Below are 14,508 nucleotides of genomic sequence, written 5' to 3'. Positions count from 1 at the left end.
TGGGTTCAGAGCCAAAAAAGCCATTAGGGAGCAGAAGAGGATTTATTCCCACGCTGGGAGAGCCGGGGAGTGGCCCCGGGTCTCGCAGAGCTCCCCAGGGAGGAGAGGTCCTGGGCTGGATGTGGCCCCTGGGGCCAGGGGACGCTGGACGCTGCTGCTGGGATGGGTGGATTGGGAGCAGCTTTAGGGGAATTTCTGCCATGCGAGTGGGGGGCAGCTGGGCTTTCGGCTGTTGGCATCCAGGATCCTACTGGCACCAGGATTGCCGGCTGTGCCGAGTGCTGGTGCAGGAAGCATCACCAGTCCTTGCCTTCCCCATCCCGGTTTTGGGGGCACCCCCGGGATGGTGACTACACACTCCATCCCCAGCAACCAGGGGGGTCCCCTCAGCCACCACCACAAAGGAAGGACAAATTCAAACCCACCAGATCCCATGTCCCACCTTCCCCACGAACTGCCCAATAACAGTGACAACAGTGCTAATAAAAAATCAATAACCATTTATTCGATACAGCTGTTTCATACATACAGTACAGGGAGCGCCTCGGCGCTGCTCGGCTGCTCGGAGCTGCTCGGACAGTACTCTCCAACTGAGGATTTGTCAATGATTAACAAAAGAACAGATCATCACAAATCGGGAGTTTATTATAAGATAGTTTACCGTTAAAACAATTTTATTTTTTGCAAATAAACACTTTTTAATATATATATTTATATATTTATATATATGGTTACAAGTGATAAATTGAAAATTTTTTTTTCCTTTTTTTTGGTTTTTTTTTTCTGTTTTAATTTTTTCCCCAAAATACTTATGCACTAATAACTGGCATCGACGAGAAACATTCGGATATGCCGTGGGATGGGTGTCACAAGGAGAGAAAGAAAAGAACAAAATGCTCCCAAGGTTCCTGGGGGTGAGAGCTGCTCCCGGCCCAGGCAGCTCCATCCACTGTGGCCAGAGCTGGAGCGGCACAGCCAACCTAGCCAGGGCATGGTGTCAGTGCCAAGGGTTCCCCAGCCACGGCAGTCCCCGGCCCATCCAAGCTTTCCATGAGGTCTTCCCACAGGGTTGCAGTCCATCCCTGCTCCCATGGAGGTTTAGCCCTTTCCCTGGGGACATGGGTGATGGGATGGTGGGTTTCCCCAACAGTGGAGGTGTGGAACCACAGTGTCACTGTGCCCAGGGTGACAAAATCCCCAAATCCCACAGGTGATGGGATGGAAGGGGACAGGACACCTTGTCCCCCATCTGGTCCCGCAGCCTCTGCCTGTCCCTCTGGATAAAGGTGGTGGTTTCCCTTCTGGCACTGCCTCACTGGGAGCACCTGAAGGGGCACAATCTACTGGCCCCCAGCAATGCCACTGTGGTGTCACTCGGCCCTGCCCGCTCACCTGTTGTGGCACCTGCAGTTGCTGGTGATGCCAGCACTGCTCTGGAACCTTCCCTGGACAAGCAGGATGGTAAAGGATGTCTTATGGAGAAGGTGGGGGGAAACATGTTCCTCTCTGAGTGATGACTAGTGGGAAAAACATCTTTTTGGGGGGGCGGGGGGAAATCCTGAAAATTTCACTTTCTCATAGAAATTCTTGCCTCACCACAGTGCTGGCCTCACTGGGCCCGTGAGTGCTCTGAAGATGGCAGGGACAGCCCCAGCACCAGGTCCACTGCTCCCACTGCCTGCCCTGAGACCCCAGATGGTCCCCGGGGTCCCCTCCAGGCTGGTGTCACTCTGTGAGGCCACTGCAGCTGTCCCCGCTCCTGTCCCTGCTCCTGCCAGACACTCTCATTATAGAAGCAGAGGTGGTTTTGATCCGGACCTCACGATGACCCCCTGAGCCGGCCCTTTCCCATGTCTACCCCACCCTGACTCCCAGGGCTCCCTGCCTATGGAGAACAGTGCTGCCTGTTAATTTAATCAATGCCAAGCCAATTAATTGCATGTTAATGAGAATGGAGTCCCAGGCCATGCCCAAGGGGAGACAGTGGGGATTGTGCAGTGACCATCCAAGCCAGCTGCCTGGGCTACCCAGACCTCCCCTCCCTAGGCCGGGGCATGGAGCTTTCCTGGGGGTTTCCCTCCATGGTAGGATGTGATTTTGGGATCCAGTGGCTCCCTCTACCCCTTCACAGAGATTTCAGTGCCAGGCCTACAGCTCTGCCCGTGCTCCCCTTCTTGCTGCTGCCTGGGAGCTGTTCCAAGCTGTCCTACAGCTCCCAAAGCTCTCCCCCTTCCCCAGGGAGGCAGGATCTACCCCAGTGACACCATCCAAACACAGATCCGATGAAGTGCAAGCAGAGACCAGGCTGAGCCGAAGTGACTAATTAAGCTTTCTCACTAATTGCCTCGAGGCCCGGCACAGCCAGCAATGCTCAGGCAGTTCCCTCAGCAGCAGGCACGTGCCCAGCTCGCTGGGCAATGCAGATGGTGGATCCAGGTGTTGCAGCTGTGGACAGAGCAGGAGCCCTGGCTCCCTGAGAAGCCACCCTGGCTTCAGCCACCACTGCCCCCCCTCCCCAGCTGGAATAACGTGCCAGTGGAGGATGTTAATTATGACTGAGCTGCTGCTCAATATCGAGCCTTTGGCGGGAGACACGGAGCAGTGAGGAAAGCGAGGACTGAGGTTTGAATTGATTAAAGCAAAAGCAGAAGCTCCCCCTCTGATGCCTCTTTCCTGGCTCTGCATAGGGGAAAAACCGAATTAAGGTTTTCTGTTGTGTTACTGAGAGAAAACGTGCCCGTTTCCCAAGGACCGAGGTAGCCTGGTTTTGTCTGGAGACGGGCACATCCCAGTCTGGGATGGCTCCCCCCAGGCTGGAGCGAGGTGTGATGACAGTGTCAGCACAGGAGCAAAGAGCCCGGGGCAAGAGCACAAGCAGGGATGGCACCGCAGGGGCCTGTCACCCCGAGGGGCATGGTCAGGGGCTCAGATGCATCTTTGGGAGCAGAGACTCCCCCCATGGTGGGTCCCGGCCCGAAAGGACAAAGGGAATGCGAGGTGCCCGGGCAGCAACTGGGCTCGTCCTAAAGTAGGACCCGTGATTGTCTCTCGATGCTGCCCCCATCCCTGTCACACACCTCCTGTGGCCACAGCTGGGGAACCGAGACTTCGTTCCTCCCTCCTGGGTGATCGACATCTTCGGGATTGAGCAGAGGGATCCTGAACCACCCTTGGATGCCCCCAGGCCGGGGGGGGGGGGGGGAGGGAGGACAGCTCGCTGGCTGCCATAGCCCCCTGACCCTGACCCTGCCACTGCCTCGTGTCTCTGCCATCCCAGCACTCCATGCCCGGCAAACACAACCCAAGCACCGAGGCACAGCTCCCTCACTGCACCCCTGGTTCCATGGCTGCACTGCCACTCTCCACAGTGCCCACAGCATTCCCACAACTTCCCATTAAACCCTCTAACCTGACCCGTCCCAGAGCACCCCCCTCTGCTGCTCACACCTCCCACACCCCCAGCCCTGCTCCCCTCCTCTGCCTGTGCCTCGCACCACGCACACAAACCCTGCCAAGCCGCCGCCCCACGGAGCTGGTCCCTGCCCAACACGTTCCCCCCGACCTGCGGCCGCAGGAGAAGCGCTGCCAACTCCCCCTCTCATGCTGCTGCCGGACCCTCCGCCCGACCGGGTCAAACATCTTTGGAAACATCACCCTGGAGCTGGGAGGCCGCCGGACAGGTGGGCAGCTCCCGCCCTGGCACGGAGCCGCTGGGGGAGGGTCCCCGCCCACGGGACCCCGCTGCTATTGCACTTCTCCTTCGCTCAAGAGTCACCAGTTTGGCGCAGGGGAGGGGAATCACGGGCCGGGGGAGGCAGCGGACCCCACCGAGGGGTATGTACACGGGCAGGGGGTGAAGAACGTTCCAGCTTCCTTGATCCTGTTTGTTTTCCAGTGTGAAACAAGGTCCGTGATTTGTTTAAAGTGGTTAATTGATATTTTCTGTCTTTTTTTTTTTTTCTTTTTTCCTTTCTTTTTGTAAAAAGAGGGTGAGAGGAGGGTGGGGCAAGGGGAGGTGGGATGGGGAGGAGGGGACATAAAACTGGGAGAGACCCCCACCCTGTTACCCTGGGCTGTAAACGAATCCTCGGAGACGAGTCTCTGAGCTGCTCATTTCTCGGGCATCTTGCTGGCTCCTCCCTTCCGCTGGCTCGGGGGCTTGGGGACGAGCTCGTCCCCCTCGGGGCTGCCCTGGGAGCCTTCCCAGTGCTCGAGGGTTTTCTTGTGATTAGTCTTTGCTGCCACGCTCTCTCTGCCCTTCGGGGACATTTCTGGAGGCCTCTCCTTGGGTTTTCTCCCCCTTTTCTTCCCGTTTGTGCTTTTCTTTTTCTCCTCTTTGCTGGAAGAAAGCTGTTCCCTGTTTTTCTTTTTCCGGCTGGCCTCTGAGGAGGTTCGGAACCAGTTCTGTGTCCGTGGGGTGACACGGGGGTTAGTGACTGTCGGGGGGCAGGCACTGGCACCAGTACCAGCACCAGCACACACAACCCGAGCCTGGCCCACCCCTCACCCCACTGGCATCACCTCCCAGAGGTCAAACTGCTCAGCAGCTGCAATGAGCCTGGGGGTGTCAGGGACATCAAGGGGAATAGGGAGGAACCCCTCAGGCTGATTAGGAGCTGCCACTGTGCTCTGCTCTTAACAGACATGGATGGATGGATGGATGGATGGATGGATGGATGGATGGATGGAAAGGGACATCCCAAGGATGTGTGTGTTGGAGCAGGGACCAGCCCAGTCCAGATGCAGCTCCTTCCTTACCTCCGAGTGAGCCTTGATGATGTGGTACTTGACGCCACTCTCGGAGCTAAACTCCTTCTGGCACAGGAGGCAGCGGTACTTGCCCACTGAGTGGTCCCCCTGCAAGACACAGCAGCTCCTGCAGAGCTCAAAGTGCCCCAAGGGGTGGCCCTCCCCTGGCCCTGATGCTCCTGTGACCTCAAAGTGACACAAAATAAACACTCGTGTCTGAACCACCACATCTCTGCCAGCCTCGGTGCCAGGGCAGGAACTCACAGCCACATCCTCTCTCTGAGTTTCAGTCCATGCCACTCGTGCTGCTGTCTGTGTGTCCCCAACATCAGGTGATGGGGCCATCACCCTGTGTCCTTGCTGTCAGCAGATCTATGATCCCCTGGGACTGAACCACCATTGGATTTATGTCCAGCACTCACCTAATTCTCCTGTTACATTGTCAGAGAGCCAGGGTGACTGCTGGATTCCTGCCAGCAGCGCCCTGGTGGGATGACGGATCTGCCGTCTCTGCTGCAGGTCACGGCACGCGGGAGATAATGTGCTCTCTATTGACGAGGGGGTTATGGATGGGCCCCTCTGGGCCATATATTTCCTCCCTGGGAATTTCTCCATAGCTGTAAATCCTGAGTTAGACGGGTCTCTCATTTCGGGAGAGGACAGGCCTGGCTTCAGGAATCCTTGTGCAAAATCATCCTGGTGCATCAATCCCCACTGAAGATGGGGTGCTGCCTGGGAGCGGCCTCTGCTCTTGCTAAGGCTTCATGCTTTGCAACCAGTTCTGCAGGATTTTACAGCGGGAATCACAGACCCGTTCTGGAGGGGCTGTGATTTATTTATGCCAAATTTGTTGGCACATGTATTCAAAGCAAATCCTCTCCCCTAAGGGGAAGAATCCTGCTGATGGCAGTGCAGGGTCACAGAGCAACTCCCCATTGCTGAGTCCCAATACCTGACCCCAGCTGTGCCAGATCCAGAGGGTGCAGCTCTGTGGTTCATGGAAATGCTCATGCAGATCCTGGCTGCTTCCTGTGCATGGAACCAGCCAGAAACCAGCTCCATTTTCTCTCAGAGAAGGAGCTGTCCCGGTCTTCTGTGTTTGCTCTTTTATCCTGCATAAATCCAGCTTCTCCTGCTGGATCTCTGCAGCCCATTTTCTAAATGATCTCATTAAGGGCTGCTGTTCCAGCTAGCACTGGAGGAGTGCGGGAGTTGGTGTTTTTAATAACCACAGGGTACGTATTGGAGCTGCCTCCTGGAAGCTCTATTCAATGGAAGCTGCAGCTGGAAATGTTTCAGGGTATAAAGCTTTAGCAGCTCTTACTTGGTTCCAATTTGAGGGACCTACACTGAGCTCTTGATCCCTCCCCTGGGGCAGCTCCAGGGCACTGGAGCTCAGGGCTGCTCCATCCATCCAGTGGGAGGGCACTGGTCTCTGCACAACCAGCTGCCTCTTCCAGTCTCAGCCTATCCCAGAGGCACCACACCAGAATCCCTCCAGCTGGGCTTCCAGAGGGGCTGTAAGGCTGCCCAAATTGATGGAAGAAGACTCCTGATTCCCACCTGCCTCAGGACACATTCAGTTTCCAACACCCACCACCTTGGCTCTGAGCTGCTGTGGCTGACGCACACTTGTGTGAGGTGCTGGCCATGCTGGATAGCCAAGGGCTTGTGAATGATCCAGGGGCTGCAGGGACCAGCTGGGCAGGGGCTGCTGTGGGACAGGAGGACATGAAGCAGGAGGGCTTAGTCCCACTGCCGTGTCCCCGAGACACTTTGTGTGTCAGAAGTCTGGGTACTTGGGTGAGAAGTTTGTGTTGTGGCACCTTTTCTCTACAGCTGGAATGGCAGCCACATCCCCTCCAATCCATCTGCGCAGCTCGAGCCTCTCTGCCTCCATCTGCCTGGTGACAACTCACTGGGAGCAGCACTGCCAGCCAGCCCTCCAGCAGCCACCATCCTTTAACCTGTGCCATTGTCCCTTGGCTTGTTCCTTCCAAACCAGCTAGGGGGAAGAGAAAACCCAACACCAAGGCCACCTCTGAGAAAAGGGTGTAAAAGGCAGGACCTACCTTGTTGCAGTTGGCCAGGTGAGCTTTCAGCCCCGAGACACTGGAGTAAATGGCTTCACAGCACTGCAGGAAAAAACAAAGCAGGGTTAGACACGATCCCCCTCATCCCCTGCCTTCCTCTGAGCCGTGGCCAGGAGCCTGCTGAACCAGCACGGCCACCGGTCCAGGCTGAGCAGTGTGAGGTTAACGCTCTGCGAGGCGCCGAGGGCTCTGGTCACACGTTTCCCATTAGTGCTAATGGGAGTCATGTGCCCAAATCCCTCTACAACGGGCTGAAAAAACCTCTCCCCTAAATGACTCCGTGGAAAACCTACATTTGTGAGCTGTCGGGAGGTCCTGCTGGGCTACAGGAGTTCTTGGAGCCACAGCAGAGGCTTAATGGAGGAGAGAAATCACCCAGGCAGCAGCATGACCAGTTTCTGAGCAATGTCTTGTCCAAGTGCCCGTGTATGACATTAATTAGCCAGCCCGGCTCCCCTGGCCTTGTGGGAACAGCCTCCTTCAGAACTCCCATTAGCAAGGCTTTGTTTGGGACGATAAATCCAGGCTCAGCACCAGGGTGGGGTTCACCTCTCTGTCAGCTCGGGCCAAGGCTGTATTTCACAGCGAGATGAGGCACACGCACCATGCCCTGAGGTCTGTGCTTGCCACAGGGCTTTAAAAAGCTTGGCTTAAATCTATCTTCGATTAACTCTGGGAAAAGCAGGTTCTCTGCATCAAAAGGCTGTGCGGGATGAGCAGCCTTCACCCTGTCGGGATCTTGGGAGCTTCCCAAATGCAGCTCCAGAGCCCAGATTGGGTAATGCTGCACCATCAGCCCAAGGGTGGCCCTGTCCCCAAGCCTGGTGAATCCCAAAGCTGGGACACGCTTTCACCAGGCACCGCAGCAAGCTCAGGGAAAGGAGGTGAAATGAGGGTCTGAGCATCTCTATGATCAGCAGCCCAATGAGAACCATTTTTGGTGGGTTTCTGCCCCCAAAACCCCCCTTCCTCCTGCAGACTGAGTCCAGCCAGCCCATGGAAGAACAGACAATCCTTACATTGTTGGGACAGTTGATGCGGCCCTTCTCCTTCACTTCGTTCTTCCAGTTTTCCAGCAGCCTGGGATTGAGCTTTGGAAGCCCTGGTCGGGTGTAATTGAGCTGTGAACAATAGCAGTCGATTAGCAGAGCTGCACACCCCAGCCCGGTCCTGCCTCTTCACACGGGTCTTGCCCCGCCCCAAAGTGCATCGGGGCTGAAAACTACTCTGGCTTTCCCCAGAAATGCCATTCTCCCCTCGGGCACTGCAGGCCAGGGAGGTGGTTCTGCCCACTGCCCTGCCACTGGCGAGGAGTCCGTGGCAAACAGGAGAGGAGAGGCTCCTGCTCCCGGGTCCATGCCCACAGGGCCAGGACTGGACCCGGCATTTTCGGTGCATGGTGTCAGCACAGCCCTTCTGCCGTGTTTTATAACCAGGGGAATAAACAACCCTGCACACTGGGCAGAGGGGCCCAGCCTCCATGGCTGCCTTCCATGGATGAATGGGCACAACCCGTTAAACAATGAACGGCTCTTGTGTCTCTGCCTCTCCTTCTGGCAGGGCTGGTCCTTCCAAGTGCTTTTAATTAGCGCTTTATTAGCGACTTTGAGGGTTAGCATAGCAGGCCGGCCCTCTCAACTCCAGTTCTGCGTGTTCAGCACAAGCCCAGGCAGCTGTGGCAGCTCCAGGCAGCTTCAGGCATCTCCGGGCCTCCCAGCCACTGTTCCTGGCCCTACCTGCAGGGCTGGTCCCTGCCTGACACTGAGCCACTGTGCCAATGTGCAGGGGACACTGGGCTGCACAACCATGCCAGCACAACTTCCAGCCCGGCCTGGTGAGCTCTGCTAGAGCCAGTGGATGTTGTTTGGTCCCAAACTTGCCCTGAGTGGGAGCAGTGCTGGGTGAGCCCACAGACGGCACGGTGCACGTGTGGGTTCATGAGCATGTGCCACTCTCCATGGGCACCTCCGAGCATGGGACACAACTGCATCCCTGCATCCATGCTGGATGGAGAGGATGCACGACCAAAAGGTGCTCGCAGAGGTGCAAAGGCTCGCAGAGGGCCGAACAGCCCCTGAGGACCTGGAGCTGGCAGTTTGGAGGCAGCAGGAAGCTGGATGGATTTCTTTTCCAGCTGTAACTTTTCCTGAACATGCCGATAAAGCTGCGAATCTGCCTTTGTCCAGCTCCCCCCAGCTGTTCCCAAACCCCCCTGCAAAGGGAAGCTCGTTGTAGAAGGCTCAGGTGCCAGCTATTCCTTTCCACTCAAATTGAAGTGATCCATGTGCCCCTGCAGCCTTCCCCCTGGCACGTGGCGGGGCACGGCCGGGTCAGGGAGCACTGGGCTCCATGTGAGGGGCAGGGGCACAGGGCCTTGCGAAATGGCGCCGTGAGCCCTGGTACGGACGGATGTGGATGTGGAAAACTCCCCCGAGCCCCAGCATGCTGCAATTCTGTCGTGCTTCGCGGCTGGGGGAGATGCCAGCAGAGCTCTTTGAAGCTCTGGGATGGTGCATCTACCAAGAGCTTGGTCCCCAGCCCAGGGAAGGCAATGCCACCTCCAGGGGAGAACACAGGAGTCCCTTTTTGCCATTGATACCAAGAGCCAGGATGCCAAAAGGCCTCCATAATTAAAACCCAATCAATCCCATGAATGAGCAAACATTAACGGTAACCGCACACAGCCCCAGCAACAACCTCTCCCTCGCGCATCCCTGGGGAGGAGGCGAGGGGGGATGTTCAGAGATGTGGACTCTGCTGCTCTGCTTTCCCACTCCAGAGAAAAATCCCTCCCTGCTCTCCTCCAACAGTCCTGCACAATAACATGCAAATCCCATGTCTTCCCAGGGCGCTGTGGTTCTGGGAATGTCAAAGTCATCTTTATGTCTCTATTAAGAGGGAGCCCCAGGCATGGAATATTTTATATTTTTTTTTTCTTTTCCATTTATTTTCCTCAAACAGCCTGTAAGTGAAAATTTTCATGGCCAAATCATTAAACGACTACAACTGGTTTTGGCTGCAGCCCATCTCTTCTGAACAGTCGAAGGATGCTGGGCTGGGAAGGTTTGTTTCCTTTGACTGACGGTTTTATTTAATTAACTTTCTTATTTCAATCCTCTCTGCTCCCTCGACAGCTCTCCCCTTCCCCAAAATATATTGCAGTAAATGAGAACCATGCGGGATGTCTCAGCCAGTGAGCACCCCTGAAGCCTCACCCAGGTCCCCAGCACAAGGCACAGTTCTCTCTTCTTCCTGTGGAGGTTGTGGATGATGCCATGAAGGCAAAACGCACCTAGGGGTGCTGGCCAGCAGCCAGGTCCCACAGGAGGGTCACACCATGCCGGCTCTGCCGAGCAAGGGGAGGAAGGATGGACTTGGCCCTGCAGCTGGAGCTGGGATCCAGTTTGGCCCCTAGTGGCATGAGTCTGCAGGGCTCAGCCTGGCTCCTGCCTGGATTGCAGGGCCATTGTTTTGGGGGACAAACCCAAGCCAGCCTCTTCTGCTCTGGAATTTATCCTGGTTCCAGTATAAACCTCAAGCCTGGAGATGACTTTTCCCCTTTAGCTTTATGACTGGCCTATGGCTGCCCTTTGCTCCAGATCCCTGGCACACCACGGCAGCAGGCCCCATGGGGATGTGCAGACTTCATGGCTGCCCCTACTGACACTGAGACCCTGAGCCATGGGGAGGGAAATGGAATGTCCATGTATCCCACAGTGGAGCTCTACATCCCTCCCTGTGAGCCCATCACAACCTCCAGCACCTTGAAGCAAGGAACCCCACCTCAAGCTCTACCAAGAAAGCATCACACTCTGAAACAGTGGGATTTCCACAGCATTTTCTCCCCTTCTGCCTCTTAGATGCCTCTTCCCCCTGCTTGAGGAGGTTGTTCCTCATCTCCCACTATACCCCAGAGCCCACTGCCATGCGCTGGGAACCTGCAGCCTTCAAGGCTGCTCATGGGCAAGCGACGGCCCCAGCAAAGGCCAGAGGAGGGTCAGCATCATCTTCGCAGAGCTTCTGGAGAGGGGATTTTTCCCAGAAAAGCAGCAGGGGTGTGCCCTTCCCCATCTGACATCCCCAGCAAGCGGCTGTTGTGAAACACCCCATCTGTTTCAGCTTATCTGGAGGCAAATAAAGATCGGAGTGAGAAAATAAGACTCCAGTGTATATTTAGAAATGCTGGATTTGGTTAGCGCAGACCGAAGGCAGCGCAGGGCCTGGGATCGAGCAGCAATCGTTTATTCTGATGCCATTGCTTTGGTGTGAAGGAATCCATCCTCCCGGGGAAAGGCGAACGCATCCCACCACAGGCCACCAACGGGATCCAAACCCAGCATCCCTCTCACCGGCTGGGACCAGCTGCCACGTGGCCACAGCACAGGGGCTGCACTGGGGCTGTTCCTGCCGTGGGGCTGCGAACCTTCGTATCCCACGGGCTTGATGAGGAGCTGTGCCTTCCCCTGGGAAAACGTTCTGCTGCCTGGAAAAGGGATGGAGAGGGGTGGCTTTCTTCATCAGCTTCCTCAAAATCCGCACTGACTGCTGGGACCATGGTGGGGAACTGGAGAGTTCAGGGATGGAGCTTGTCCTGTGCTGCAGCAAGTTTAGGTGTATCCATCCACCACTGGTTACAGATCAGAGCTGGGAAGCATCTCTCTCTCTGGAATCCTGGAAATCCCTAGGGCTTGCTGAAAAGGTGAAGGAGCAGCTGCAATCTGCTGCTGCTCCCTGACATCCCACTTCTCTCCATGTCCAGTACGAGGTCTGCAGGCCCAGCAGTGTACCCCCAATGGCTGGGTATGGCTCAGTGGGAAAAAGAGGAGGTGGCGTGGTGGCTCTTCTGGGACTTCCATCGGTTCCCACCAGTCCCAGTGCCCTGGTCATGGTGAACTGGTGTTTATCTTCCTGCTGCTCCAGTGGCTCTGGGCTGTCAGCTCCTTCAGGGACAGCCACCACACATGCTCGGCAAGGAGGTGACATGGGGATGCTGCTGGCTGCTCTGAGCCCCCCATGTGGCACAAGGCCGTCCCACAGGCAGTTCTGAGGGCAGCTCTGTTTTGGGGCTGTAATGAGGTCAAATTGGGCACTTGCTGGGAGGTTTTTTCCTACACCCTGAACTGAACCAACTTGTAAAGGCAGAGCGGTCATGAGCAATGCAAGCCGTGGCTGAGCAGAGCAGCTCAGAGCGTGCTGAAGTCAGCAAGCTCCCACCAGCCTCCCCGGGCAGAACCTGCCTCCCACCTCCTCCCAGCATCGCTCGTCAAGAAAAAATGTCATAGACTGAACAGATTATAAAGTGTTGTCAAGGGAACGTGACAGTCACTGCAAGACGTACCCACAGGCACACGCACAGCTATGTATGGATTCACCCACTGCACTGACTTCCTCCAAAATCCATCTGGGATTTCATGCAGAGCCTGAGGTCTCTTGATTCTCCAACCCAAGAACCTTGTTTTGCCATCTGGGAACTGATCCAATTCCCCCCTTGCCCATCTTCAATGCAAAACTGCTTCTGCCAACCTCACAGCAATTCTTTGCTTTTTAGCACTGAGATGGGACTCAGTTAAACAATCAGACTCTGAACACAAGAAACGTCTCATTAAAAAACCCACCAGCACTTCATGGAGCAATTACGCCGGTGTTGAGACCTTTACAATGCCTTTGTATGTCAGCCTGAGCACGTGGCCCTTGTCCTGGCCTGGGGTCCTGCCTGCTCCCTCAACTCAAAAAGAAAATACCCAAAGTCCTGAGTAAAGGGAACAATTCCAAGAGGAAAGAGAAGAATGCAAGAGCTGAGACTGGAGAGGGGAGAAGAGAGCAGCACACCTCTTCTCCCGCAGTATCTGAAATGAAACAGCTACTTTGGGCTTGGTTTTTTTATGTTATTAATGCATTGCAGCTGAAGACATCTGGAAAACAACAATGGCAACACCAAGCACTAGGGAAATAAAATGTTTGCAAGCAGTTCTGGCCCTAAAACACCCAGCTCTGCCCCAAGGTGGATGGCAGTGCTGTAGCTGGGTCCCCTTCTGTGCCAGTGCCTCACTGGGGTGCCAAGGAGGGTAAAGAAGCTGCTGGTTTGTTCCTGTGCTGGTTTTCCAGCTGCCCACCATGTGTAGACCAGAGCTGAGCCAGGCTGAGCTCTTCTGAGTCTCTGCAGAACCATGGTGGCACTTCTGCTGAGCACACACAGGTGCCAGGACAGCATGGGACACACTGTGGGAGCAGGAAGGCATATTGGCCCAAGGCTGCTGTCCTGCCACCCCTTTTCCTGACATGAGCCACATCACTTCTCCAAGCTGGCTCTGAGACTTGGGCTGTTCTCATGGCTTGGGGTAAGTCCTCTGGGGTAGGACTATTCACACTCTCCTGATATCCTCTCATCCTCACTCCCATCTTTGCAACATGCCCAATATCTTGCCAGGGTGAATTTCAGAGCACTGGGCAAGAGATGCCCAACTGTTCAGAGCAGGGAACAGGCCTGGCACATAACTGCAGAGTCACCTGCTCAGGAAACAGGCTGCAGCTCATGCAGAGACTTGCAGGAGAGCTCTGCACTGAGTCCTGGCAAACAAAAAAACTCCCGTTCCCTCTCTTTTTTCCCCTTTGCACTGAAAAGGTTTATGATTTACTGCTGCTTCATTCCTTTTACAGTCCAGAAGGAGCATACCTGGAGGGAATTTCAGCTTTAGTACACTCCCATGAATAATCACCTCCTCCCACAGCCAGAAGGGAAGTTTGGTTTAACGTGTACTCACTCCAATGCCTACAAAAAGCTCAAGCCTGCTGGGGCCCTGTGCAAACCCCACAGCATTGGGCCACGAGTGCACTGCTGCTGGATCCTGCAGGGCTCAGCCCTGTCTCCACTCTCTGCCTTCCTCTGCTCCCAGCAACACTGCTCTGGGATGCTGCAGGCTCTTTACCTCCAGGAAAGCATCTCCCAGAAGTTAAGGAAGAGACATGGAAGGGAGGGAATTCTGCCTGGGGCATCTTTGCTCTCTGACAGTGCAAGGGAGGTGGTTTCAGATCCGATCTGCTCTCTTCACGTGCTCCTCCTGGCTGCCAGCCTCTACTTCCCTGCTCAGCATGGACCAGAACCGACCTCCCTCCCCAACACTCTTGGGGCCAGACCCTGGTCTCTCCACAGTGCACCACCTCTTCCTCCAAAGGGCACAGCTGCCTGCTGCTGGGAGCCTCCAGACCACAGCGCCTCAGCCTGTGCTGGGTGGGCTCTTCAGCAATAAATCTGCCATCACAGCTAATTAATTTAAGACACAGCAAGTGAGACATGTGAGGGTCTCAACCAGCTGGGGCCAGGCTGGAATCCTGGAATCTCTGTGTACAGCTGGGGCCAGGCTAGAATCCCAGGATCTCTGTGTACAGTGAGAACTAAAGACTGCTCACCCGCTTTGTTTCAGGCACCAGGTCATCCTTCATCCTCCGCTTGGTCCAATCCCTGGCCAGCTCGTCCTCTGCTATCTCCTGGAGGTGGAAGACGGCTACTTGGGCCGATGTCCGACGGATGCGGCCGCTCGGGGTCCTCTCAAAATCTTCTACGGGACCAGGCTCTGGCTTCACCTCTGGCTCCTCTGGAGGCTGCAAGAGAGACAGAGTCAGGAAGGGCATGACGAGAGAACAGGCGAGCTCTCTGGCCCCGGGATGG

At 55.7% G+C, this 14,508-nt stretch overlaps 1 protein-coding gene across 5 annotated transcripts in view; it reads right to left on the bottom strand.

The window, feature by feature from the left end:
• Nucleotides 1-480: 480 nt before the first annotated feature.
• ZNF512B (zinc finger protein 512B) overlaps nucleotides 481-14,508 on the bottom strand; it is a 30,409-nt gene continuing 16,381 nt past the window's right edge. For 4 of the 5 annotated variants that reach the window (XM_042047351.1, XM_042047343.1, XM_042047361.1 and 1 more), the window contains 5 exons: nucleotides 14,250-14,441; nucleotides 7,862-7,963; nucleotides 6,822-6,884; nucleotides 4,759-4,857; nucleotides 481-4,404 (listed from right to left, as the gene is read on the bottom strand). In XM_042047351.1, coding sequence (XP_041903285.1) covers nucleotides 4,111-4,404; nucleotides 4,759-4,857; nucleotides 6,822-6,884; nucleotides 7,862-7,963; nucleotides 14,250-14,441 — 750 coding nt within the window. In that variant the 3' untranslated portion in view covers nucleotides 481-4,110. Of the gene's footprint in view, nucleotides 4,405-4,758; nucleotides 4,858-6,821; nucleotides 6,885-7,861; nucleotides 7,964-10,997; nucleotides 11,326-14,249; nucleotides 14,442-14,508 lie in introns of those variants that run through there. The other variant, XM_042047379.1, reaches the window with a different exon arrangement.

This window comes from Corvus kubaryi, unplaced genomic scaffold, assembly GCF_017639235.1.
Source record: "Corvus kubaryi isolate FWS band 111438036 unplaced genomic scaffold, C.kubaryi_AGA036_p1.0 134, whole genome shotgun sequence".
NCBI lineage: Eukaryota > Metazoa > Chordata > Aves > Passeriformes > Corvidae > Corvus > Corvus kubaryi.
The sequence above is the reverse complement of the archived record's forward strand: the minus strand, read 5'-3'. Positions and strand labels throughout refer to the sequence as shown.